Source organism: Heterocephalus glaber, unplaced genomic scaffold (assembly GCF_053883595.1).
Source record: "Heterocephalus glaber isolate CG9 unplaced genomic scaffold, H.glaber_assembly_v1.0 deba00001532, whole genome shotgun sequence".
Taxonomy (NCBI): Eukaryota; Metazoa; Chordata; class Mammalia; order Rodentia; family Bathyergidae; genus Heterocephalus; species Heterocephalus glaber.
The window spans coordinates 23,872,947-23,896,506 of record NW_028258330.1 but is presented as its reverse complement, the minus strand read 5'-3'; the positions used below and the strand labels follow the sequence as shown (position 1 = coordinate 23,896,506).

The window sequence follows — 23,560 nt, the reverse complement described above, 5'->3', positions numbered from 1 at the left end:
ACCTCACCAACCTCTCCCTGCCGGAGCACTGGGCAGCCCCAACTGAGGACATTCCAGGCTGGCATTGCTCTGAATTCCCCGGAGTAGGCCCCAGAGATTCTCTGTATAAGTAGTACATAGATACCAAGGACACGTTGAGAAAGTTCTAGTTAGCCACACTGAGCACCCTCAGTGCCATCACCAAGCAAGTGATGGGGAAGGTTGGTGCTGCCACTCAGCAATGGGAGCTCAGGGCAGCACCACTGCTGCCAGGAGGCTGATCCATGGCAAGGTGGTAGTGTGTGAGGGTGGACGTGTTTTCTGTGCTAGACCGGCGCTGCGACCCAGGCGTTGCAGGTGATGTTTCACTTAACATTTACCCTGTGCACTCCAGGTAGACACTGTTACCTCCAGGACTGCATCTCGGCCCCTCCCTTCACGTGCTGTGTGGCCCTGGGCAGGTCACATGCTCTCTGTGCCCCCGGGACCTCTCTGCTGCCCTGAGGCCAGCTCCTGCCAGTCCCTCCTCAGATAGGATCAGACCCATTGAGTGGGCTGAAAGGAAGGGGTACAGCAATTTCGTCTGAGGCTGAGGTGAAACTGTGTTGGCAGATGCCATAGCTGATGACCCAGGAGATGAGACCAGATCAAAGCTGAGAGTCACATGTGTCCCAGCCTCTTGTGCAGCTACTCATCCCTCTCTGGGCATCCACTTTGTGTCTCTAGGCTCCTTAGGGTGAACTTTTGGTGGAATCAGTACTGGGATCTAGTGGAAGCCTTCTGGTGGCACTGTGAGGAGCAAGAGAGGCTGGATGTCAGCAAGGCCTGATGAACTGTGAAGTGGAGCTCCTCTATCAGTCTCCTTGCTCTCAGAGCCACCTGGCCCAGCCCATCTCCTGGCTGAGGTCCAGTAACATATCATTGGTTTGGCTTTTTTTCAGAGTATAACATTTTGAAAGGTAATAGAATCTCATTAAAAAATTTTTTTTGTCAGGTATCTGTAGTGAGAAAAAAATAAAATGCTTCCCTCTTTCCTACCTGCCAGACAGGTAAGGGCCCCTTTCCAGAGTCACTAGTTATATCTTAGGCGTCCTTCCAAAGATATTTTGTGTGTGCATTACAAATAAGCACATACATTTCAGATATTTGTTTCTATTTTTACACAAAATATGTTGTACATTGTTCTGTAGGTTGTCTTCTTTTTAATGTAATGGCTTTATTGAGATATAATTCATGTACCACAAAATTCACCCATTTAAAATACAATTCAGTGGTTCTTAGTATATTCAAAGCTGTGCATCCATTACCACAATCAATTTTAGAACATTTTCATCACTTCAGAAAAAAAACCCCAGCTAGTTGGGAGGCTGATCTTCCAGGAAGGTTTCAGCCTAGGAGTTTGAGGCCAGCCTGCAAAACATAGCGATATCCTGTCTCAAAAAAAGAAAAGGAACCTGTACCCATAAACATTCACTCCCATTTCCCTTAGCCATCTCCCCTAGTCTGAGCCAGCCACTATAGATTTATAAATTTGCCTTTTCTGGATATTTCCTATTAATGGAAGTACACAATATATGTTCACGACAGACTTTGTGCACTTAGGTTTTCAAGGTTCATCCATGTTGCACCATGTATCAGTATTTATTCCTTTTTATTGCCAGGTAATATTCCATTATATGGTCATATCACATTTTCTTTGTTCAGTAATTGGTGGACATTTGAGTTATTTCCATGATTTGGCTATTATGAATAAAGTTGCTATAAACAGTCAAGTATAAATTTGTGTGTGTGTGTTCAGTTCTCTTCCACCTTGTTAAGAAATTGCAAGGTCATATGATAACTTTGTGTTTAACCTTCAGAGGACTTGCCTGTTTTGTGAAGCACTGCACATTTTACATTTCCACCAACCGTTCAGCCCCACTGAGTTGAAATTTCTCTATATCTCTCCAACAACTTGTTACTCTCTTTTTTATTAGAGCCAACCTAGTGGGTGTGAAGTAGAATCTTACTGTAGTACTGATGTGCTAATAATGTCATCTTTTCATGTGCTTATTTACCATTTTTATCTTATTTGGAGAAATGTCTATTCAGATCTTTTGCCGTTATATTATTGAATTGTAAGTGCCCTTTATATATTCTCAAAATAAGTCCCATATCAGACATATAATTTATAAATATTTTCTAGTTTGTGAATTATCCTTGATGATATACATTAAAGCATAAAAGTTTTAATTTTTTTTTTTCTTTAGTACTGGGGATCGAACTTGGAAACTTGTGCTTTCAAGGCATGCAGTGGCACCGTTGAGCTAAATCCCCACCCAAAAGTTTTAATTTTATTTGTTTCGTTTTGTTTTTTGTGGGGGAGGTACCTGGGATCAAACTCAGGACCTTGTGCTTTCGAGGCAGGCAGTGGAACCACTGAGCTAAATCCTTGGCCAAAAGTTTTTGATGAAGTCCTATTTGTCTAATTTTTCTTGTGTTACTTATACTTTTTTTTTTTGGTACCCGGGATCGAACTTGGAACCTTGTGCTTGTGAGGCAGGCGGTGTCACCACTGAGGTAAATCCTCGGCTCTGTTGCTTATACTTCTGGTGTCATATCTAAGAAACCATTGCCTAATCACAGTCCCAGAGATTTATCCCTGTATTTTCTTCTAAGAGTTTTATGGTTTTAGCTCTTAACTTCTTCTGGTCGTCATTCTACTAAACAGTCCTGTAAATTGCTGTCATTACATAAGTGTGTCAGAACATAAAAGAACTGTCTCATTCTTTTTTACAGCTGTATAATATTCAGTTTTGTGGATATACTATAATTTATTTACTCAGGCTTCTGTTGATGGACATTCAGATTGTTTCCAACTTTTGCTTTCACAAGATTTCAGTGAGCATCTTTGAACGTAAATGGCCATTTCACACACAAGTGAGTGTGTACCAAGGAGAAGAATTGCTGAGTCCAAGGACGTATGCTTTGGGACTTGATGGCAGATTGGTTTCCATTGCCAGGGTACCAATTTTCACTCCCAGTAACAACTAGAATGTGAGCCATTCATTAATTACCATGGTGGCCATGTATTGAGCACTCAATGTATACCCTGCACCATGCATTCTTGCACAATGACCCTGAAGGCCAGAGTTAAAAGCTCTATAGGGATCTAAGGTCACATGGTCTGACTTCTGACCCTGTTCACTTTCCACGTCCTATTCAGCCTGTGTCTTTAGAGGGCCTCAGCCACTTATGAAATAACCAGAAGAATGCAGATGTGTCAGGCAGCAGCTGGGGGTCTCTGTCCAGGATACAGTAACGCACATGCACAAGGCAAAGGGGTGGTCACTAGGAAACAGAGTGAGCACCTTTGTATGCCTGCTGCTGCACAAGGATCTGGGGTGGGAAGGCTCTGCCCCGTCACTCCTGGGAAGACAGCTAAGACCCTCAGCCTGGGGTGTGATCTGCTGGAGGGGCTTTTGTTTGGCAGTCCTGCAGGTGGAACCCAGGGGCTCAGGCATGATAAGCAGGTGCTCTACCATTGAGCCATAACCACAGCCTGGACATCTGGCTTTGAGTCATGCAAAAGTGGGCTCAATCCTGAATCCATCCCATGCACCTTTGGAGAATTTACTTCCCTTCCTGGTGCCATGACTCAGTGTCCTCCTCTGTAAAATGGCATATCCAGAGTGCTTACTATTGGGCCAGGGATTTAGCTTAGTGGTTTTGGCTGCCTGCTGCGCAAGCGCAAGGACCCGAGTTCAATCTCCAGTACTAAAAAACAAACAACAACAACAAAAAAACCGGAGTGCTTACTATTACTGCCCCTGTTGGCAGAATGTTATAGGAAGTCAAAGGGAGGAAATATAGATGAACATCAGGGAAGGCTGCCTGGGAGAGGAAGGACATTTGAATGAAACTCAGATGGCGCAGGAGCCAGGGGATGACACTTCAGGCATGAGGAGCTGTGTGCATCCAGGCACAGGACCGTCCCCCAGGCCCATGGTGGGGAGAATCTGCCTGGGAGGCTGCAATGTCAGGTTTGTGCTGGAGCCTGTAGCAGGGGAAGACACCCAGCACTGCTTGCAGGCATGGGTGTTTGGGTGTGGTCCCATGGGCAATAAGGAGCCTCAGAAGGACAGCTGAGCTGGCAGCCCCACCAAGAGCATCCCCACAGGAACTGGGGCTGCCTCCTCAAGGTGAGCCTCCCCACCCTCATTTCTTGAGGGACAGCTTGGAACCATGTTTAAGAGTGAGGGTTCTGGAGCCAGGCTGCTTGGGTCATTTTTGTCACTTAACCTCTCTGTCCTGCAGTTTTCTCACCCATAAAAAGGAGTAGTTCATAAAGCACTTAGACCAGTACCTAGTACCTGGAAGAAGAGAAAATCAAGGCTGTCTGAATATTCAGGTCCCTTTGGAGGACCAAGAGGATTTATTTACTCATCACATATTTATTTATTCCTTCAACAAATGTTTCCTGAATAACTACTCTGCCAAGCATTTCCAGCATATACTAGGGATCTATCCCAGGGAGCTATTACCCCACCACCACCAGGAATCAATCTCAGGACCCTGTGCTTGCCAGGCAGGCACAATGCCACTGAGCTACATCCTCAGCCCAGGAACTCGTTTTTTTGAGACAGAGTCTCACTTCATAGTCCAGGCTGGCCTTGAACTCATGGTGATCCTCCTGCCTCAGCCTCCTGAATGCTGGAATTACAGGCATGCCTCACCACGCCTGGCAATCCCAGGGTGCTCTTAGCCCCAGGGTGTTGGATGTCAAGACTGTCATTGCTACAGATTGCCCATATCCTCCTTCTGTGTCCCACCTGTGTCTTGCCCAGGCTAGAAAAGAGCATTTTAACTCCAGTGTCTTGTGAATGAGGCTCTTGCCATCTCCAAAGTCTGGACAAAAGGATAATGGGAATCAAAATGGCCTGCTGTATCCCACCCTTTTTACGGATGAGGAAACACCCAAAAAACAAGAGTGGGAGCCAGGCCCTAGGATACTCAGCAGCTAACACATGCCTCTCCCCAGCCCCCATGCCCCTGTGCTTGGTACAGGAGGTCAAGACGGTGGAAGTGGTAGAATGTGGTTGGATTCTGGGTATAGTTTAAAGGTAGAGCCAACAGGAATTGCTGATGGATGGGATGGCACATGTGAAAGAGGGGAGTCAAAGATGTCTCTGGTGTATCTGGCCTCCACACATGGAGATGGAGAAGACTCCTGGTGGAGGAGGATGGGGGCACTGGGGCCATGGGTGGGGAGAGAGGTACAAATGCTTGTTGCATGAGTAAATGGATGCATTTTTCCTGGGCCCTCCAGGGTCACACTGGGCCTGCACCTGCTTTCTGACAGGTCCAGCTGGTTGTCTGGAGGCAGAGGAGAGGCCCAGGCTGGTGGTGTGCACTTGGCATCACCCACATGTGGGTGGCCATGAGACGGATGAGGTCCAAGGACTGAACCCTTGGCAGCAGCAAAAGGTCCCGTCCAAAGCTCAGGTTTTCTTCTTCCCTGACATCTCCCAACTTTTAAATCCTTGCAATAAGTTAAACATTGTAACAACTCCCTATACACACTCAGATAGGTCTATGAGCCCTGTTTGGTCTGTGCCTCCTGGTTAGGACCTCTGGGGTGTGGGTGTGAAGTCCGACTGCCTGGATCTGAATTTCCAGCTCTGTGCCCTAAAGAGTGCCTTACCCTCTCAGAGCCTCAGTTTCCTCGTCTATAAAGTGAAAACAGTAATAGTACCTTCTTCCCGATGTCATAGTGCAGGTTCTGTGGTTGACAGTTATAATGACAATCTATTCATGATGGATTTTGTTAGTGATCAAGGCAGATGATGCCAGAGGGTGGAAAGAGCACTAGGTTTTGAGTTTGCCCTGGAGTGGATCCTATCTCTGCCATTGACAAACTGTGTGACCTTGGACTGGTTTCAAACCTCTCTTAGGAAGCAGTTTATTTCTCTTGGAGTTGGGAGATGTCCTGATGCCAGATGAAGTCTCTGAGGCCCTAGCCACCCTCCCTCCTTGCCTCTCTTCTCCCAACCTCGCCCACCTGCCACCTCCCACCCCGCTTCCCTGTAGCCAAAACAATCTTTCAGAAGCACAGATCTCAGCGTGCTCTTTCCCTGTCTGCAGAAAAGATGTTGGTGCCATCACTGCCTTCAGGAAAAAGCCCAAGAGCCTTAGCCTGGTGTGGGTGGGGGAGGGTGGCCCCATCTCTCTCCTCACCTCCCTCCACCAGCTGCACTCAGGCGCTGTTCCTTGGCGCCCCTGCTCTGCCTCTTCCTCCCCATCCCGCACCCAGCAGTTACTTGGCCCTGCTATTTCTGGGATGGAACACTTCCCTTCTCCTGGGGACCCATCCACATCCCCAAGGACGACCTGCTTTCTCTCTTACCGCTTTTGGCCATAACTCACTTTACATGAGCAATCAGAGGATCCTTGAAAAACATAATTCGGTGGTGTCACCACTGCTTGAAATCCCTCTGTGGCTGCCTCCTTCACTGTGATAAAGCCAAAGCCCCACCCTGTCCCTCCAGCCACATTTGCCACAGCCACTGTCCCACTCCTCCCTGAAGAAGCCCCTGGCCACCTTTCTGCTTGCAGGCCTTGGCACAGGCTGTCCGCCTCCCATGACCTCAACATCCCCACCAGCAAGGCTCCTGGCCATCATGACCCTGGCTGGTGTGAGTCACTGCTTCAGGAGGTGGTGCCAAATGACCACCACTAGTTTCACCCTTTCTGTTGGCAATATGACATTTATCCTCCAAGGCCCCGCCTAAATGTCACCTCCTCCATGAAGCCGTCTCACACAGCCTCACACCTGGCCCTGTTCCCAAGGCTCTTTGGGTCATTCCCTCCCGTCGCATCCCCTGACAGCAGCGACAGCTCCATGGCATCTGTCTTTGAGCTTTATTCTCTTGTCTTCCTGTACCCCGTGCTCAGTATTATAATTCATGCTTAGCCAAGTGTGGTGGCATACACCTGTAATCCCAGCACTCAGGAGGCTGAGGCAGGAGGATGGGAGTGAGTTAGTGAGTTTGAGGCCAGCTTGGGCTACATAGTGAGTTCAAAACCAACCTGAACTGCGTAGGGAGACCTCTCAAAAAAAAAAAAAAAAATTCAAGCTGGGTGGTGAGCTGCTTGAGGCCTGGAGCACCAAGTAACAGTTTGTGTTGATGCCACCCAGCCTCTCCTTAAATCCTCACAATGCTGGGTGGTCAGTTCTCTTAAAGGTCCCTTTATTGATTGATTGATTGGGGTACCAGGGGTCAAACTCAGGACCTTGTGCTTGCAAGGCAGGCTCAGTGCCATTGAGCTAAATCCCTGGACCTTAAAGGTCCCATTTTAAAGAGAAGCCAGTGGAGGTTTGAAGTAGTTAAGTCATGTGCTCAAGGCCACCCAACCAGTCTGCCATTAGAGCTGGAGCTTTTAATGAATAACAGCACTTTTGATGAATATAGCACCTGCCACATGCCAGGTACTAGGCTGAGCCTTAGTGAAGTGCTTTATTCTCATCACATTTTCTACTGCACCTCCCTTTGAGGGCTGGGAAAACTGAGGTACTGGGGGGTGAAGTTACCAACTGAAGCCCGGGAAGCTAGTAGAGTTGGAGCAGGATTTGAGCCTGGTCACACTTCACACACTGTGCTGTAGGAGCCATTGCAGTCTCCTCTCTGACCTGCCCAAGAGGTCCCTTTTATCTCAGCATCCTGCCCCTGGATCAGCAGCAACCCTCAGACCGACTGGTTAGTGAGTGTGTGGTGAATGGGGAGCAGGTGAGCCAATGGGCAACGACCTTGCCCCAGCTGTCTGAAAACCCTGTGTCTAGAAGCTCAAAAATGTGCTCACCCCTCTTCCAGACTCTGTGATCCCACCACCACCCTGTGGTCCAGACAGCCCCAGGGAAGGACCAGATCCATAAACATGAGGCTCCATGAGGGCTCAGGAGGGGCGCTGGGCACTGTACAAGTCCTCAATATTATTGCTTTATTGTCATTTAAATGGAGCCTGCCTCAAACAGGCCACCCAGTTCTAGCCACCAGTGCTGGACAAAACCCCCATTGAAAAGCCAATTACAATCACTCCATCTAAATTGTCATGGATTTGTATAGAAAATTACATCTCCATTTAGTCCTGGAGCGACGTTCTGGGCATGGAGAGGGGAGGCTGGCCCATTTGCCCTGCTGGCTCAGTGCTGGTGCCGCAGGCAGAGAAAAAGCCTAAGCTGCTGGGTCTTGGCCGGCCTGGGGAACAATGGCCAGTTTGTGGGGGCCCAGAGAGAAGCTGGGCCTCTGAGGGCGTCTCAGATTCCAGGCCTGGGCCCATGGACCCTGCACTGCCAGCTGGTCTCCCCTGCTGGTGGCTCTAGCCAGACGAGCTCCTGACAGCAGGCTTTAGGGAGTCTGTTGACCCTGCCACCATCAGAGGTGCCTGGAGCTTGACTCCTGTCCACACTGCTAGGAAATGAAGGTTAGCCCAGGGGTCACTGGGCTGAGGTCTTGCACTCCTGGGTTCATCCATTCATTCACATGCCCTTAAGGGGCTGCTGGTAGCCTGAGCATCACAGTGACATAAATGAGCCCCATATCCCCAGATTTTTTTGTTCTGGGTTCAACTCTGGACTCTATCCTGAGTAGCCATGAGGCCACTTTGTTTATTCTTTTTTGTACCAGGGATCGAACTCGGGACCTTGTGCTTACAAGGCAGGTGGCAGAACCACTGAGCTAAATCCCTGGCCCATTTATTCTTTTAATTCATACCTACTATGTGCCAAAGAGCAGGATGTGGCAGAGAACAGGACAAAATGGCACTTACTCTTGGCCCTTCAAGTGCCATGTTTCATGAATGATAAATGCTCTAAGAGGAGTACACAGGGGTGGCCATGGCTGTTGGGAGGAGGTGGGTAAGTAGGCAGCCACAACAAATGCAAGTGGAAGGGCAGGGAACAGTGTGTGTGAGTGGAGGGGCAGTGAAGCAGGCTGTGGCAGCAGCGTGAGAGAATGGCCTCAGACAAGATCAGTGGGTCCCTGTGGCCTGTGTGGGCCTCTCTGAGCCTGCTTCCCCACCGGTAAAATGAGGTCAGTGGCTCCAGACACTAAGGGCTTAGGCAGGCACTTGGGGAGGTACTGTGTTCAGATGCTCAGCACAGAGCCGGGGCACTATATCTGGCTAACTAGATAGCCTCACCTGGACTGGTCTGCATGGGCCGCCTGCCAGCCAAGAGCTTGGCATGCACCAGCTGCCCAGTCTTCCCAACATGCCCTGGGCCAGGGCCCATCCCATTCCACAGACGAGGGACCAGAGGGAATGAAGGCCCTGCTAATCATTTGACACTATGCTCACAGTTCTTATTATGCATTAGCCTGTGGCCTGGCACAGAGCAGACCCCAAGGAGTACTTGTTGACCCCCCTGGTGACTACATCTGGAAGGGGGGTTCAAGGCAAGTGTGGTGATTGGGGGGAAGAGTAGTCTATATGTAGGAGAGCAGGTGACCCTGAGACCGTGTGTCCTTTGTGGGGCTCTGAGTATGACTGTACATCACTGTGTATGAGACTGTCCCTGACCGAGTATGGTTGTATGTGTGGCCATGAAGCTGTGTGTCTGTGTATGTGACTCTGACAGTGACTATTTCTGACAGTCACACATGTTATCTCCCTGTGTACTCACCCCACATGCCCAGTAGCTGCAGAGGCTCCGTCTGACTGTGTGGCTATGTCAGACTGTGTGTCATGGCCTGTACACTTCTGTCTGGGTTCAGAGGGACACCTGGCACCCTTCCTGGGATAGCTGGTGGGGCCAGAGGCTGCCTCTGGGTAGAACAAGCAAGTGCAGAGATGAGGAGGGCAGAGTCCCCATCCTCCCCTGCCCAGCCCCACCTTGTTGACTGGAAAAAAGAAAAATATTCACACTTGGGATAGCCTGATGGGATTGCTCTGTGCACACAAAACAAGTTCTTCTGGTATCAGCTCGAGTTTGACAGGAAGTGGCTTTTGGGTGGCAGGAAGTTGGATTCAGCTCATATCAGCCCCAGCTGAAGGGCAGGAGAGCAGTTATCTAGGGTTAAACAGAGTTACTGAGAAGCAGGGCCCCAGTACCCCAGTGCTAATAGAATTGAGGGGACAGCCCACTCCTGGTCATTTGGGATGGAGGGGTAAAGAAAGCTGCTTCCCATCAAGTGCCTATAGGGCCCTGGGGCCCAGAACTCATCATCCACCTCTTATTGCCCCCATTTAGCAAATGTGCAGGCGGAGACTCTTAAGAGTCAGTGACTTGTCCAAGGTCACCAAGGTAAGTGGGGAAAAGGACTGGGGATTTAGCTCAGTGTCACTGTGCCTGCCTTGCAAGCACAAGGTCCTGAGTTTGATCCTCGGTACCAGAAAAAAAGAGAGAAGAGAGACTGAGAAATTCACAACTGTGTAGAGACAAGAAACCAGGATGGAGGAGCAAAGAGATGAGGGTACAGGACAGAGAGACTGGGCAAAGGATCTTAGCAGTGTGCAGACTTATGTTTCTTCTGCATGCAAGGCCGTCATGTTGACATCACAGCAGACCCTGAGATCCCCAATCCATTTCCCAGATGTGGGGAGTGAACCCAGAGATCCTCACTGGCTAAGCCAGGCCTGGTCTTATTCTGAAGCCCAGGTTCTTTCAAGTCATTTCCCTGTGCCCACCTTCTAGGGAAGTGGCTGTCCTAAAAGGGATACCCAATTCCACTAGCTGTTTGCCTAGGTGCTCTGTTGAGGATTTACCTAGTTGGCCAGTGGACAGCAGGATCAAACCTGGGCAGGTTGGCTGCAGAACTCACAGGGTTATCCAGGCAGGGAGTGCCTAGCACTGCCAGAGCAGGCACAGAAAGCCACAGCCTTGCCCTTGGGCTGAGACCCAGAGAGTTCAGACATAGAAATTGAGTCCCACAGCTGTGAAAAAACTGTCTCCCACGGCCCAGCCCTGGATACCCTGTGCCCCACCTCCCAGGAGTGGTCTGCTGGTCCTGCTCTCATCCTCAAAGCAGCACCAAGCTGTTCCCTGGCTGAGATGCTGATTTGAAGCTCAGTTTGCATGTCGTTTGCACATTACTCAGTGCCTGTCAGGAGATATGAACATCTCTCTTTCCCAGAGAGGGCTGCCTGACGGGCCCCCCTGCCCTCCTCCAGACAGCAAAAATGCCAGCCGGCTAGACGGAGCTACACCCTGGCCTCTGACAGCACCCGCCTGCCGTCACCTCCCCCATTCCCTCCTTGAGCCAAATTTAGGCTGCTCTGCTACTGAGCGATGGGGAGAGCAGAGGCAGGAAACGGTGAGGTTGGAGGCAGCCAGGCCTTGGCCCATGCAGGGTGGGGCAGTCCCAGGGGTGTCCCTGTCCCTAAAGCTCTGGGCCCAGCCTCCCCCCCCCTTCCTCCCACTGGAATGTGGGCCAGGCTGAGCTGAGTTGGAGAACACTGGGTTCTCAGCTGCAGCTGGGGTGCTGGCTACCCCAGCCATGAGGGAGGAGGGGGGTGAGAGAGGGAGAGAGGGAGAGAGGGAGAGAGGGAGAGAGGGAGAGAGGGAGAGAGGGAGGGAGGAGGTCATGGCCAGGGCAGTGGGGAAGGGATCAGATAGCCTCCTCCTGCCCCAGACACTTGTTGCCACTGGGCCAGCTCTGCTTCTCTGCACTTCCTGCCTCTCCTTGGTGTGCCCCCCTAATTGATAGTGGGGTGGGGCATGGGGCACAGCTGGGCCTCCACCAGACCATCTCCCCATGGACCAACTTCTTGCCTTGGTGGTCTTGGTTTTCTTATCTGTGAAATGGAGAGGCTGGCCGAGAGAAGGACCTCCAAGGGTCTGCCTGTGCTGAAAGCAAGGGTTTCTGGGAGGCTGGACAGGAACTAGGGATGTGGCAGTGGCTTGAGGCCTGGAAACCTCTTAGATTTCTCAGGTATGGTTAGGAGAGGCTCCTTCTAAGGATGCTGAGACAGGACATGGGTGGGCTGAACAGAGGAAAGAAGGAAAAGACGGAGGCTGCATTTCAGCCACCACAATCCAGGGGCGGGGTTAACAGAGAGCCCCCTAATGAGGAGATGGGTCCTGAGGTTTGACTGCCTGGCTTGAATCCCAGCTCTGCCACTCTTCCTGGTGACTGTGGGTACGTTGATGGGGTAATAAGTCTCTCAGGGCTGGTGGGAAAGGGAAATGAGGCATTGAATGCTTGGCACACAGTAGGTGCACCACGATGCCAGGCACCAGTGAGACTGTTTTGTTCCCCAGAGTGGCTGGGAACCACCTCGCCCCCAGCAATAACGGATGTGGACTCAATGGGAAGAAGGCACTGTAGCTCTGTGGTTAAATGGGCATGGGGAAGGGTGTTCAAGTCTGTATAACCCTGGGCAAATGGCCACACCCTGCTGCGCCTTGGACCGGCAGCAGCAGAGGCGCCTACTGCAGAGGGTCTATGAGGATTACAGGAGATCAGGCTTGGCACAGAGCCTGGCACATAGCGGGCGCTCCCAGTAGGCGAGCTTGGCAAGATCACATGGTACCGCCCAGCACAAAGGACAGGTGGGCAGCGTCCCGGGGGGGCGGAGCAGGGCAGGTGCGCCGGGAGCGGGGAGGCGGGGCCCGGAGGGGGAAGACGAGGGCGGGTAGGCGCGCGCGCAGCAGGTGCGAGTGCGGTGGGCGGGGCCCCGTGCAGGCGGTGTCTCCAGGTGAGCGAGCAGTCGCCGGAGACTAGGGGGCGTGGGCCGCGCCGCCACGACCCACTGCCGCGGCACCGCAGAGCGTCCCTGTATCTTTAACGCCCTCCTCCCTGCGCCCCCCCCCCTTTAGCTGGGCAGCAGCCACGGAGCCGTCCCTCCTGCACTGACAGCTGGTATCTAATTACTGTGTGAGAATGGAAAGTCAGGCTGTCCCAGCTCCGGGGAGAGGGGATTAACGTCTCCAGCAGAATACACTTCCTCTGGTGGGTTGCCATGGTTACTCTCATTACCTGCCTGCCCGCGAGGAGCCCGCACGAGCCGGTCCAGCAGGCCCGCCAAACCCGGGCCGGCGCGCGCGCGCTCGTCTTCTCGGGCCCTCCCTGTCAGGGCGCACGCGCGTGCGCCGTGGGGGAAGCTTGAGCAGCTTCACCCCCGCCCCCCCCCCCCGCCCTGCCCCGCCCGAGCAGCTGTCCTCGGCGCGCGCGGCCGGGTCAGCCCCAGCGCGCGCTGTCAACAGTCATTAGCGCAAGCGGCCAAGCCCCTCCCCCCACCCATCCCGGGGTGGGGGCCGCACCTGGGGCTCGGGCTCGTTAGCGCACCCCTGCCGCCCGCTCTGGCCCCGGAGGGACCCGCCCGCCGGGCGGATCTGGCTCTGGGCCACCACCTTCTGCCTAGAACCCCCTCTTCTGCGATCCCGATTTCCTGGTCTAGGCGGGAGACTGGGGGGAGGTATCCCAGAGTCCTGGAGAGCGCCCCTCCACAGTGGTGGTGACAGCATTCACTTATGGGTGTCTCACCTAGGGTGAATGTATTTATGCATCATTTAGGTTCCCACAGCCTTCCTGAGAGGTGACAAAAGCCATTGCGTATATGGTGTCACTTCACACAAGAGGGAACTGAGGCCCAGGCAGGAGCCCCTTGCTTAAGGGCAGGGCTGAATTGTGCTTAGGGCTATGACTCACCTCTAGAAAACCCTTCTGGGCCTGCTGGTACTCCTGGGCCAGAATCCTGTTGCCAGGCCTTATGCCTATCCTGTCTGACAGGGAAGGCAGGAGAGTGCCTCCATCCATCCTGTCACTGTCAAAAGGGTTTGCACTTGCCTACCTCCTCGCCTTCCCTTAAGGGGACACTTTGGTGCCCTGCACCCCTTTTTCTTCCTATGCTTTCCCTATACATCCATTTCAGATACCCCAGATTAACAAGAGTGAAAGAGAAAGGGGGGGGGGCACAAGCTATTGGAGCTGCTTGAAGGATATGGCACCCCTCAAAGGTAGCACTCTTGTTTGAGGGCTGGTTCTAGGAATGTTTTCCTGTGTCCCAGGATGGGCATTTTGGTCCCCAGAGTGATTTGAAAGAAGATAGAGGTTCAGCGAAGCAGAAAGGAGGTCTTGGAATATGTGAGGCTGTTCCAGATGGTAGGTGCGACTTGGTAGTGGCAGCAGCTCCGAACTAACAGTTGGAGACTGAGTTGGAGGCAGGTGCTACATTGAGTCCTCCGCACCTTGTTTTTGTATTTATTTATTTGGGAGCCTCATCCCTGTGCCCCATCCAGGCCTACAGAACTCGATGGGACTGTGGGTCATAAAATTCCAGTGTGAATCCTTATTTTGGAGGTGTGTGGTGGGGGGGGGGTTCCAGTCCACAGTGGATAGTATTCAAGGCAAGAGAAATTAAAATAATGTCATTGTCCCATTTAAGCAATAACCTCCTCAATCATTTGATTGCCCTTTACAAATCATGGCCAGCTTCTCCTGGGATTTCAGAGGAGAGACTTCTTGGATGCTCTACATTCTACTTTTCTTTTAGCTTTTTTGGTTTCATGTGGTTTTTAAGTTTCCTCTCCAGCTCTTTCCTTTTCCTCCAGGGCCCCTTTGCAGGAGGTTGACCCCTCCTGCTTAGATCTTTCAGCCCCACCCACCTGAGTAAGACTTTGCTTGGACTGCCCCCAGACTTTCAAAACCCCAGTCCTGGCTTAGTGTATTAAAGCAGGGTTTGGGGAAGAAAGAACCACAGTTGCAGAGGCTGAAAGGAGCATGTTAATAGTGTGCATCATCACTCTTGCCTATAACTTCAGCCACCTCTGGCTGGCCTGGATGGGATGGAGCGGCATCCTCACATTTACCAGGGCAGTTACCCCCTAGAGTCCTGGGCTCCCACACAAGTGGTACCAAAGGTTTGTTTCCCTGGGGAGGGCTCTTTTCCTTCTAATGTGCCTCCCTCATCAGGAGCGGATTCTGAAATGCACTAAGAGGGTATATCCCAGGGACTTTCTCTGTGGTTTCTTCCTCTACCATAGGAGGAACCCAGCTGAAGAATGGCTCCACTAGTAGCTACATCCTTTCAACCATGGCCTTATTGGTGGTGGGAAGCATATTCCACTAATATAGTGATGGGGGGCACTAAATGGCACTTTGGTGGCCTAAAATGGTGAGCCCACCTTGAGAAGTATATAACTTATTACCAGCAAGTGAGTTTAAAGTTATAATGGAGATGACAGTTATAGTCCATTAGCTACTGGACTACACTTGCCATCAAGGGCAGGGGTTCATTTAATTGACTTCTGTGGGGAGACAGGCAAAATTCTGTCAGATTCATGAGCCTACCTGAGGAATGACTCCCAACAACAGCTCATGAGGCCACCCTGGCAGGAGCTTGTCTAATGGCCTCCTAGAAATGCTGATCCTCTTATTGATCTGCAGGCCTGGACATGGCAATCTCCTTGTCTGATTGTTCAGATGATTTTGTTTCTTGTTTTTTTTTTGGTACTGGGGATCGAACTCAGGTCCTTGCACTTGCGCAGCAGGCGGTGAAACCACAAAGCTAAATCCCCAGGCCTTGTTCAGATCATTTGAAGAAACTGAGGAAACTAGAAAAGACCTGCTAAGGGATGACCTTCTCAATTATTAATTAACTTTCCCAGGGAGGACATGAAATTCCAATGTCAGGATGCAGTGGGCTCCTGCCTCTTCCATCCATAATCCACATTCTATAAGTTTCTGGGTAGATGTGTTGAATTTATACTAGTATTGCCCAATACCATTCTTTTGTTGTCACTATTAAGAAAATTGGCCTTCACTAGAGGTCAAAATTTTAATGTATTAGACCTGGAAGCACAGAGCATGCCTGTCTATACTTTATGAGTCAGTGACAGTCTCCCAACTAGTTACCTCCCCTTTCTCAATCAGAGATATTCCAATCAGGAGTTCTCAAAATCTCGTGCACTGGAATCATGGGAGTTGGGGGGGGGCATGACACTGCTAAAACCTCTAGAGCATCAGATTTGTTAGGCTTGAGGCAGAATTTGAAATTTTGGATTTTAAATAAGCTCCTAGACACTTCTGATACTCCTGGCTGGTCTAAGGGCCACACTTTGAGGACCATTGTTGTAAGTATTTGGAAATACCAATAATATTTAAGTAGACATTTGGTGATTTCCTAAATGACTTGCAACTCTGCCTTTACATTAGTATTCAAATGCGCTGATTTTAAGGGAGTAGGCAATGTCCAAGAAAGTTAGTAGCTCTATAAATCTTTTAAACTAGAGCCATGTCTGGTTTCGCTGGCCTGGATCTGATGGGCTGTTTTGGAGTTGGATGGTTCAAATGAATGGAGGGTGTAACCATGGCAATGTTCTTCCCCACAGAGAAAGGCCCCAGAGGCCCATCCTGCCCAGCCCAAATGTCCATGTGTTTTTCATGGCTTTTCCCTTGGGGCACTACAGGGTTCCTTTCCATCTTTCCTTCTGGGTGTTTTGGGGAATCTGGGACAGTCAACAGACTCCAGTCCCCTCTTGGTCCTGCCTTATCTATAAAATGAACTCCCTTTGTCAAACCAGTGTGCAGCTTGCTTAGAGCAATGGATTAGATGAAGCACATTTGGGTTTGAAGCAGAAGTGGGTGGCCGGGGCATCCCACAGCTGTGAAGAAGGTGCTTTCTGCTTCTTTGATTAGCAGCTCTGGCCTTGTAGCACTGTCTGCATTCTCAGCTAGGGAAAGCATGGCTTTCCTGCAGCATTTACCATGAAAATTATTATCTCTTTGGATGCAGGGCATGGTAGAGACATCCATAGCCCATGACTGCTCTCAGATCCCTTTGTTCCCATCTTTCCAAGGTTCTCCCTGAAGCCCACCAGTTATCCTGGGGTTCTTCCCTTACAGTGTTACATGCACAGTGTCCAGGTGGCCACAGCTCACTAGAGGACAGTTCAAGGTGTGGCTCTGCAGACTTTTGAACTCTGGTTGTTGCAGGCCCTCTCCCTCCTGTGCACATCTGCTGTAGAGCTAGGCAGATTACAGGAACCAAGTTTGAACATCAGAGGAAATAATAATCCATTTTTAAAGAAGGAGTTACTCATAATTCCTGAAGAGTTTCTCTGGGATAATTTTATTGTCACGTTAGACCAGGGTCAAGCTGCTGCTTACCCTCATCTACCTAAGGATGGAGACAGGAGGACAGGACAAGGCTGGGATAGACAGGCCAGGTACTGGGTAGCATATTTCACTGTTTTATCTGGGTCAGTTACTTACACTTTGAATTTGGGAGAACTCAGTCCAAGTTTGGGGGACAGCCTTATCATATTATTTAAAAATCAGTTAAGATTACATGTCTCTTCTGATGGTGGACATTACCCCAGGGACCCATTTTGTAACCTGCATGGATCAGAGGGATAGGAGATAAGAGCAGATTCCTAAACACAAAATGCCCAGACTCCAGGGGTCGAAAGGGAAGAGATAGACATTTACCGAGCCTATATGCCAGATGTCTGACACACATTCTTACTGGATTCTAGGAAGGTGCAAGTAAGACTTTATAGGCCTGTTTTGCAGGTGGAGAACCTGAGTAAGGAGTAAAAAGCACCATTCATTGTGCTGGGTAGAAAGCACTTTTCATCTTGCTTCTCTAAAATGTTGTCTCTTCATTGAATTGTCTTCTTCATTCCTTCCCACCAAATTACATCTTCCTTTTTTTCAGAAATATGTGTGTTCTGGCCTAAAATAATTTTATGAGTAGAGATCTGTTTCCTTTTAATCTGCTAATCCTATCATCATGCTTCTGGATTCAGATTATCAAAATGTGGAACCTATCCTTTTATACTTTTAAAAAAAATTTTTAAAAATTAAAAGTTGAGTGGGGGTGGGGGATTTAGCTCAGTTGTTCTGCCGCCTGCCTCGCAAACACAAGGACCCAAGTTTGATCTCCCCGGTACCAAAAAATTAAAGCTGATATATATATATATATATATATATAGACGAGCACACTGGTTATAAGTGTTCAATTTAATAGCTTTTTATAAACTGAACCTGTATGTATAATCACATGCAGGTTAAGAAATAGAATCCCAGTTGTATTTATTCTTAAATTTCCTTTGTTTTTGCGAATGTGAACCTCTGTTTAGACATGTATTGTAACTGACCTATTGTAGTATTGCTCCCATCTCAACTGTCACAGCAGTATTTGAAGATCGCCAAACCATTGGTAGTAACAAGCCAGCTAATGAACAGCTAGTCATTGATGAGCCCTTTCAGAAGGCTTAGGACTTCAGGGAGGGGGTTCCTCAAGAAAGAGGCGAAAGTAACTCCTGGAGAGTTTAAAACTGCAAAGTCACAGAACATTACAGCCTGTCTCATAAGTGAAGCTCAGGGAAGTTGAAGAATTTGCCCAGAGCAAGGAAGAGCGACAGCAGACAACTTCCCTAGACATATGTACAGAGAGAGAGAGAGAGAGAGAGAGAGATACCTGCTATCTGAGGGGACCCCATTGAAATGGATACTGACCAAGAAGGGAGTCATTACAAAAAGGCCTGTACAGGGCTGGTGAGGTCACTACTCAGAGTCACCATGCAGGAACACCTCCCACTAGCTGTAAGGTTCAGTATCCCACACCCCAGACACCCAGCTACCCTTCTTCCTCCATCTGCTTTCTGCTGTCTGTCACACAGACAGTGGCAATGAGACAGCTCTGCTAACCCATCACTGCATGTTGCAAAAGCTGCTGGATAAAACCAAACTGTGTCTGTGGCCAGAATGTGTTGTGAGTGAGTGTCCCATGCCAGCAGGGCCTGTACTCTACTTGGACCACAGTCTGAGGTTCTAAGCCACCTCTGCTACTTTCCAGCTACTATTCCCCAGGCAGGCTCAGGCCCTAACAACCTCCCAGGGTTGTGGCCACATTCAGGTATATTATATCTGGGGAAGTTTGGCTAGCTGCAAGACAGATTTTTTTTTTTGGTACTGGGGATCGAACTCAGCACCTTGCACTTGCAAGGCAGGCGGTGGCACCACTGAGCTAAATCCTCAGCTGTGCAAGACACTTTTGTTGTGTGTATGTGTGGTGCTGGGGATTGAACCCAGGGCCTCAGGCTTTCCATACAAGCACCACCATTAGTCCTGCAAGTGCTTTTTAACAACGTTTATGGAGCAGCCCCTGTGTGCCAGGTATGCCACTCTCTCCCCCAGCAGCTCATGGGAAAGGGGCCTCTTTATCTCCATTTTATAGATGAAGGTCCTGAGGCTCAGAGAAGCACGATAACACTCCTTAGAGCCACACAGTCACTTAAAAGATGGAACAGAGTATGTCTAAACTGTCCTGCCCAGCTGCCACTTATAACCAACCTCTCATTCAGTAGTTATTTATCAAACACCTATTATGTGTCGTGCATTGTTTGAGGTCCTGGAGAGACAGCTGGAGGGAACAGATGAAGCCCACATCAGCAGTGCTGATGTCCTCCAATGGGGCTCTTTTGGGTAGGAATTACCTTGGCGATGTGTCTCTTGGCATTTTTTGAGAAAAGCCTGCCTCTTTTCCTCACATCCCCTCCACACTGCTTGCTCTTGATCTCTGAAACTGCCTGGAGCCCTCCCAGTCTCCCAGAGGGAAATGATGTCTGAGAGCCGGGTGTCCCTTGGTCTGTGCATCCCAGGCCCTGGGAATCAGGAGCTTGTGCCCTGAAGCACTGACCTTGCCCCTGCATTGTGCCCTGGAGTTTTTTCTGCAGCCCCCTCTGTGGGTGGGGAGGGCAGGTGCCAGCCCAGCAGCTATTGGCTCTGAGAGACTCATCTGGAGGGATCCAGGGGAACCTTGTCCAGGCCAGCTGCAGCAAGAGCCTGATAAGAGACTGGGAACCCATGGCCACCTTGCTCCCAGCCCTGCCACCTCCACATGGCCTAGTGCCTGTTATTCTATGCATCTCCACACACAAAGAGCCTGGGGGCTGTGGATGCCGCTCAGCTGCTGGAGTGGGGAGGGCGGCAGTGGTGAAAAGCTTTGCAGAAAGGCCAGGGTGGAGGCAGGAGCCACCCAGGTGATGGGAGCTGGTCCCCTGGGATCCCAGCCCAGGACCACAGTGAAAGGTTACTGCTAATTGGTGAGCTCCTGATGGGGCCGCATCTATTTAGCACTCGCCCCTCCCCAGAGACTCCTACGATGGTCTTGGCACAGTGTGTGATTTGAGAGCTCCCCGCCCGAGTCTGGCACAATCTGTCTGAAATTGTGAACATGGAGCCTCTTGATTTTTTAATTTGTATTTTCGTGGTCATGGTTCTCTGCCCATTGTTGCTGGTAGATTTAGTAGCAGCAGCCACCCTGCCTCGAGTGCCCCCTCCCAACCCCATTGGAAGCCATGCTGGGTCAGGGAGCAGTGCCATCCCTGGCCCCTGACCCATGGCCCCGGCCTCAGGGCCCAGCTCTGCCCAACATCAGCCCTGACACTAACACAGCTTGTCCACCCTGTCGCAGGGGGCAGATGGCCTGTCGGAGCCCGAGGGCATCTCTCTGAAGCGGGTTGCTGTGGTGGAAGATTTCTTTGACATCATCTACTCAATGCATGTGGAGAGCTCGGCGGAGCCAGGCAAAGCCCCCAAGCACGCTGGGCAGAAGAAAACCTACCGGGCGGTGAGATTTCTGTCTCTGCCTCCTCTGGCAGCCCCAGGCCTTGGCAGGCGGCCATGGGCTCCACACATGTTGGGGGTGGGGGGGCTGAGGCATAATGAATCAGCCTTTGGGGACCCAAGGGGGCACAGGGCAAGGGCATGGCAGCCAGAGACAGCTCACAGGGTGAGGGGCGGGTCCTGTGGTCTGAACACAAAGGCGAAGCAGGTTGAAGGGAGTGTGAGGGAGGGAAGGAGAGGGATGGAGCAGGGAGGAAGCCTTCCTCTTCCCAGTTTCTGCCTCACCCCCTCCCCAACCCCTTGCAGCCTGCTGGGGGGGGGCAGATAATAAGCAAAATGGGTGTCAATGCTCCCAAGGCACAGCATTTACTATGTGCCAGGCCTGTCCTCCAGCTTGTTGTATGTGGGTTCATCTAGCTCCCCATAAGCCTAGAATGTCAGTACAGGAGTCCCCAGGGCAATCTGAGGACCTACTTCCTACCCTCTAGGAGATCACAGTTAGATTTGGGGCAGGAAGCAGAGGGCAAAAGCAAGACCCACAAAAGTAGAGGTGTCTTCAAGGTTAGCTTTGAGAGAGCAAAAACCCAGCCACTCAGGGCATCAGCAAACACACTGCCACCCCCAGGTGTCAGTGCTAAGCTTGGGGGGGTGCTTTGTGAAGAAGGTGGCATATAAGCCAGCCTTCTGTGTTTTGGGTAGATGGGAGGGAGTGGGAACAGCAGTTCAGAGTGGGAACCATCACAAATGAGGGGGTGGGAAACAAGCAGACTGTGGTCAGAGCAGAGGCCTAGCTCTGGTCTGCAGGAAAGCCTCGCTGTGTTGGACTCCATCCTTATGTTGGTCCTCACATCTGAGTCTGTCACCATGGCTCATTCCCAGCTCTGAGCCCTTTGTCCAATGCTCACCATTTTTTTTTTCAGTGCTCACCATTTTATGCTCCTTCAAGCCTCAAAGTTTTCCCACGGTCCCTGGTCTGTGTCCCTGTTAGAGACAGCCCAGAGACCTGAGCCTCCTGTCCAAGGTCACACAGCCCTTGAGTGGGAGTCAGCTGGCCCACATACCCTCTTCTGCATTGACTTTATCTTCAGAATCTTAGACATGGGCCCTCTGAACCCAAGATCCCCTGCCTAAGGCAGATGTGACCTCACTCCTGTCCCCAGGTCTTTCCATAGACACCCAGGGACTATAGTGGAGGTGGCCTAAGTTCATGATTTCCCCATATGGCCTCACTTTTAAAGAATCCAACAGTCTGGTTGCCCTTGTCCTCAGATGATGGCCATACCCTGAATGGGATAAGGAGGGACCCCAGCCCTAGGGCCTCAGACAGAGAGGAGCCCTGCTGAGGGCAGCAGGAGATGCTCATCCTGTTCCCCGCCCTCCTGTTGCTCAGTGTCTGTGCTTCAGGACATGACTTGGGAAAGGAGTTGAGGATCTTTCTGCCAGAGCATGTAGAAGGGAGGGCTACAAGGCTGGAGTGATATGGTGCCTTGGTACTGATGAGACTGGGGAGATTTCTTAAGCATTGAGTTTCAAGTGGGACTGGGCACTTAGACATGCCAGGCTCTGCACTCAGCATTCCCCCTGCTAACTTCATTGAGCTCTACACATCTGAAGGTTTCATGTGTGAAGCAGGTACTTTAAGATGAGGAGACTGAGGCTCAAAGAGACACACAACATGCCTGAGGTGACTCTGCTGGCCCCAAGCCTGTGCCCTGACCAGTATACATCTTGCTTCTCTGCAAATCTCCTGCAGTCAGCAGATGGCCCTTGCCCATGTGACTTCCCTGGCCCTCAGTGGCCTGCACCAAGCCTTTCCTGCAGGCTCTCCTGGGCCTGGGTCTGTGGCCTCCCTGCTGTGAAGAGGGCAGGACAGGACTAGGCTGGTCCCACTGGCACTTGCATCCCTGGGCCAAGTGGACATCCAGCCCTTTGGTCTGTACTTCCTGACTTCTTGTCCATATGCCTGCTGCATGCCCCACTTCCTGCTACCCAGCCTGGGGCTGGCACATGACTGGCAGTGAGCCTGCTGGGCTGTGTACAGAGCTGGAATTTCAGCAGCAGGGCCAAGGCTGGGCTGAGCAGGCCAGGGCTCTCCCACCATGGATGTGAGGCGAGGAGGCTGCACCCCCACCATGTGCCTCCTCTCCCTTCCCCCCTTCCCATCTGTCACCTTTCTTATGCCACCCTTTTCCTTTTTGGGAGCAGGGGTGCTTCCTGGATGCTTTTGTCCTTCTCTTTTCACCCACTCCCATTTTCCTCCACCCAGGCCTTGCTCTGGCCCCATCCTGTCCTTAGTTTTGGAAGGAGCCCCTAAGGTAACCTGTGCTGTTAGCTGCAGAGAGGCACAACCTGGTACCACAGTGTTTGCAGGAAGCCCTTGCCTGAAGGAGTTTTGGATCTGTCCCTGTGTGTCTTGCCAAAGCTGAATTCTGGGGCTGCCTTACAATCTTGAGGACATGAGGGCTTTTCTTACAAGCCTGGGGCTCCTGTAGGGATGGTGAGGGTCCTGGTAGGGAGATGGCCAACCTGTTCATGGCACTAAAGGAGGTCAGTTCTACAGTGAGGAAAAGAACTTTTTAGCACCTTCCCCTGTCTACCAAGGGATCAAAGAGGGCAGGTAGTGAGCTTTCTAAGCCTCCAGGTATTTGAGCCAGGGGTAGATAGCCATTTACACTGGACAGTGCTGGGGTATGTGTGTGGGGGGTGGAATTCAGATTTTGAAGAGGAAGCCTCTGATGTTGGTGACCTGAGGTTCCAAAGATCCCAAGGTATCTCACTAGTGAAGAGTCTGGGGAAGGTTCCAGGTAGTTCTACAAAGTTCCCTGAACCCACACGTAGGACCGACCCTTTTTCCCAAGGGGCTTTCCTGCTTTTCTGAAGTTAGTGAACGCTTTTGCTTCCTCTTTCTCTCCCAGAGTCCTGGGAGGTCAGATTAGTTTCCAGAGCCACTTTGGAGTTGAGGCCAGATGTGGTCAGCAGCTGCTCCAGGCCCACCACGTGCTAATCCAACACAGGGCAAAAGGAGGATCTTG

The 23,560-nt window shown here is 50.9% G+C and overlaps 1 protein-coding gene and 1 long non-coding RNA gene across 3 annotated transcripts in view; one reads left to right on the top strand and one right to left on the bottom strand.

The window, feature by feature from the left end:
* The window catches only part of Nol4l (nucleolar protein 4 like), a 117,560-nt gene that overhangs the window by 22,517 nt on the left and 71,483 nt on the right, over positions 1-23,560 (top strand). Inside the window, exons 1-2 of one of the 2 annotated variants that reach the window (XM_021254886.2) lie at positions 13,617-14,057; positions 20,377-20,532. In XM_021254886.2, the coding sequence (XP_021110545.1) occupies positions 14,055-14,057; positions 20,377-20,532 (159 nt within the window). In that variant the 5' untranslated portion in view covers positions 13,617-14,054. Of the gene's footprint in view, positions 1-13,616; positions 14,058-20,376; positions 20,533-23,560 lie in introns of those variants that run through there. The other variant, XM_004840574.2, reaches the window with a different exon arrangement.
* LOC147824699 (uncharacterized) overlaps positions 1-23,560 on the bottom strand; it is a 46,741-nt gene that overhangs the window by 572 nt on the left and 22,609 nt on the right. The gene's annotated exons all lie outside the window — the stretch shown is intronic.